This window comes from Coffea arabica, chromosome 4c (genome assembly GCF_036785885.1).
Source record: "Coffea arabica cultivar ET-39 chromosome 4c, Coffea Arabica ET-39 HiFi, whole genome shotgun sequence".
In the NCBI taxonomy this organism is placed as follows: domain Eukaryota; kingdom Viridiplantae; phylum Streptophyta; class Magnoliopsida; order Gentianales; family Rubiaceae; genus Coffea; species Coffea arabica.
In genome coordinates this window covers 22,590,376-22,594,612 of record NC_092316.1, presented here as the reverse complement: position 1 = coordinate 22,594,612, position 4,237 = coordinate 22,590,376, and the positions used below count along the sequence as shown (strand labels likewise).

At 43.7% G+C, this 4,237-nt stretch overlaps 1 protein-coding gene across 1 annotated transcript; it reads left to right on the top strand.

Annotated features, from left to right (window-relative positions):
• Positions 1–371: 371 nt before the first annotated feature.
• LOC140004733 (uncharacterized) lies at positions 372–2,044 on the top strand. Its single transcript, XM_072044875.1, has 3 exons — positions 372–1,276; positions 1,493–1,942; positions 2,032–2,044. The coding sequence occupies exons 1-3, from the start codon at positions 372–374 to the stop codon at positions 2,042–2,044; spliced, it is 1,368 nt and encodes a 455-aa protein (XP_071900976.1).
• The last annotated feature ends 2,193 nt before the right edge of the window (positions 2,045–4,237 follow it).

Sequence of the window (4,237 nt, the reverse complement as noted above, 5' to 3'; positions counted from 1 at the left end):
CTTCGCCTAGACCCCGATACCAACACAGCCCAATCTACCAACCCCATTACCCTTACTACTCAAACCCACATCCCGTATATACCACCAACATCCACCACCCTCGACCTCGCCCAAGCTATCCTAACCCACCTTCAGCCCCTTTTCAAATTTCCCAACCAAATCCACCCCAAAACCGACCTCGCCTTCCATATAATCCAAGATTTCCTCCACCAAATAGACCTGTTTACAATCATCCTCCACCTCCTGAACCTTACAACCGACCCCCTAGCCGTACATTTACCAACCTAGGCAGGCCTCTGGATCAATTGTATGAACAATTGAAGGCCGCCGGGAAAATTGGTACGGTGCCCCCTCCTACCTACCCATATGGCATGCCCGCGTGGTATAATCCACAAGCTGTCTGTGCTTATCATTCTGGGGCCCCCGGACATGCCACCTTTGATTGCAAGGCGCTTAAACATAAAATCCAAGATATGGTTGAAGCCGGGGAGATTGTAATCCGAAAAAGGGAGGCACAAGGGCCGAACGTAAATCAAAACCCCTTGCCAGAGCACGTTGGGGTCATTCTGGACGATGCGGAGTACGAAGAACAAGTCAAAAAATTGGCGAGGGAAGCTGAAGTATTTGGGGTCACAGACCAACCATTCGTCATAGAATTACCATTCGGAGAAGATAACAAACCTTTTGTCTTGGATCTTACGCCAGCAGAAAGTGAAGCTTTGAAGCCGGTATTCATCGAATTCCCTGAGCAGGAGCCCGTTTTGAGTCTGCAACAAGTACCGTGGAATTACGATGAACCTACCATACAGATCGGGGAAAATTCAACTGCAAAGAAAGAGGTGTCAGTGGTTACCAGATCGGGGAAGACTGTAAGTCCATTTGAAACTACTATTCCGATTCAAGCTAATTCCGAGCCGCCCATTAAGCCAGCAATCACCGAGAAAGAAGCCGTGGATTTCCTTAAACGACTCCAGAGAAGTGAATACAACATAATCGAAAAGCTAAGCAAGTCACCTGCCCAGATAACCATGTTGGATTTACTTTTCTCTTCAGACATGCATAGGGATGTATTGATCGACGTATTAACTAAAGCTCAAATTCCGAGGGACATCTCTGTTGATAATTTTTCAAACGTGGTTGGGAGCGTATTATTCAACAAACAAATTGCTTTTTCTGACGATGAATTGCCGACAGAGGGCATTGGACATAATAGGGCGTTGTACATAACAGTGAGGTGCAACGGGAAAATGCTGCCGAAGGTGCTAATTGACAACGGGTCCGCGCTTAATATCTGTCCTTGGAGTACCTTGGAGAAGCTAGGATTGCAAGACATTAAGCTGAGGCCTTCAGGGACTATCGTTCGAGGGTTTGATGGAGCTCAAAGGGAGCCGATAGGAGAGGCAGATTTAGTAATCGAGATGGGGCCCGCCCAATTTCAAATAACTTGCCAAGTAATGCACTTCCCGAGCATTTACAATATTTTACTTGGAAGGCCATGGATTCACAAGTCTGGGGCTGTGCCATCTTCGTTGCATCAATTGCTGAAATTCGTAGTAAATGACAAGCTAATCACTATCTTTGCCGAAGAGGACTGCCTGGTAATCACCGATTCTGGATCTAAAGAGGAGGGAAGTCGAAGTGCCACCATGTCCCCTCATAGCACATCCGATATAGTCTCCGTAAGTTGGATCACAACGGAGGAACAAGCTCTCTCAAAAGCAAGTGTAATGATGGCTAAGGAAATGATTCGTGGAGGATACAAATTAGACAGAGGATTGGGGCGTGAACTGCAAGGGATCCTGAAGCCAGTGGAGATTATGGAAAAAAGGGATACATTCGGTTTGGGTTTCCAACCAACCGCCAAGGACATCAAAGAGATGAAGGAGCGCAAAAGAGCAGAGAAAGAGGGCAGGCAAAGGGTTTTTGATATTCCACCACTGCGGTATACTTTTCCACGACCAACAGAGGTTATCACATCAGAGGTTAATCCAGTTGAAGAAATTGAAGCTAGTTTGGCCCAATTGTTCGTAGGGGCAACATTTGAAGATAGTGTTCCAGGCGAAGCTGAATTTCCTGATATCCCCGAAGGATCAATTCCCAATTGGACAGCCGAGTCCCTGCCCGTTCGGAAGGAGTTTCGGTAAAATGAAAGGGGTTTATCATTCATATTCATGGAAAAAATACTTTTGCATCTGTAAATAGTTAATGAAAGCATCTTTACTTTTGACTAAAATTTGCACATATAGATATTGTTTCCGCTTGCTTTCTTTTGTTTTGCTTTCAATCAAAGGTTTTATGAAAATGCACAAGTTGTTCTTGGCATGTTGTGTTATTTATTCGCTTGTTTATATTCATATTGTTTGTTCATTTGTTTGTTGTATGCTTATTTGCTTATTGTCCCACATTCGTTAATTCTTTCAGATGGCCAAAAATAAAATTATTTGACCCTTTGGATATCACAGTTCTGGAATACGATAATGGCAATCTCTATATCACTCACGACTTGGAGGTCTGTGAATCCGAACTCCAAAGCGAGAGTGATAATGAGGAGGTATTCGATTCTTTTGCAAAGGACCTTGAACAATATGAGGAAAAACCAAAACCGAACCTGGAAGAGACAGAAAAGGTTAACATTGGCACTGAGGATGAAGTTAAGGAGGTGCAGATCAGTATTCACTTGAATGAAAGGCAGAAAAAGGAGATGCTTGAATTTTTGACTATGTTTCAAGATGTCTTTGCATGGTCCTATGATGATATGACTGGCATTTCAACTGACGTGGTAGTGCATAGGTTACCCACAGACCCTTCTTTTCCACCCGTAAAACAAAAACCCAGAAAATTCAAACCAGATATAAGCCTCAAAATAAAAGAGCAAATTGAAAAATAACTCAAAACCAACATTATCATTGTTTCCCATTACCCAATTTGGCTTTCAAATCCAGTCCCTGTTCCAAAAAAGAGTGGAGAGGTGCGAGTTTGTGTTGATTATAGAGACCTCAATAAAGCCAGTCCTAAAGATGATTTCCCTCTACCAAATATTCACATTCTCTTAGACAATACGGCCGGACATGAGATTGAAACCTTTTGCGATTGTTTTGCTGGCTACCACCAAATTTTGATGGCAGAGGAGGATAGGGAGAAGACTGCTTTCATTACCCCTTGGGGTACCTTTTGCTACCGAGTCATGCCTTTCGGTTTAAAGAATGCAGGGGCAACATATCAGAGGACCATGACAACCCTATTTCATGATATGATCCACCGGGAGATGGAGGTCTACGTGGATGATATTATAATCAAGTCTAAAAGGGCAGAGGACCACTTGGTTGATCTGAAGAAATTATTCGAGAGGTTACGGAAGTACAATTTGAAGCTAAATCCTGCAAAATGCGCCTTCGGAGCACCTGCGGGTAAGCTGTTGGGATTCATTGTTAGCAAGAAGGGCATAGAAATAGATCCGGCGAAAATCAAAGCAATTCGAGACATGCCAGTGCCAAAAACTCAGAAGGACGTGAAAAGCTTTTTAGGGAAGATCAATTTTATCGGGAGGTTCATTGGCCAACTAACTGCCACATGCGAGCCGTTGTTCAAATTATTGAGAAAGAACGTGCCGTTGTATTGGAATGAGGAGTGCCAACAGGCTTTTGACAAGATTAAAGATTATTTGTTGCATCCACCAGTCTTAGTGCCACCCAAACCGGGCCGACCTTTGATTATGTATTTATCTGTACTCGATGGAGCAGTAGGGTGTGTTCTAGGTCAGCACGATGACTCTGGAAGGAAGGAGCAAGCCATCTATTATCTAAGTAAAAAGTTCACGCAGTACGAGGCTAATTATTCATTCATTGAGAAAAGCTGCTGTGCATTGGCCTGGGCAGCCCAAAAGTTGAGACACTACCTGTTGAGCCATACCACTTATCTTATTTCCCGATCTGATCCTTTGAAGTATCTTTTGGAGAAGCCGATGTTGACTGGGCGTCTGGCGAAATGGCAGATAATTCTCTCAGAATTTGATATTGTTTTCACTTCACAGAAAGCTGTCAAGGGGCAAGCTATAGCTGATCATTTGGCGGAAAATCCAAGGGATGATGATTATCAACCACTCCGTACTTATTTCCCTGACGAGAGGGTCCTATTTGTAGGCGCTGCAGATGATATGAGTGAACAAAGTCCTGAATGGAGGCTTTTCTTCGATGGAGCTTCGAATTCTCTCGGAGCTGGAATTGGAGCTGTTTTGGTG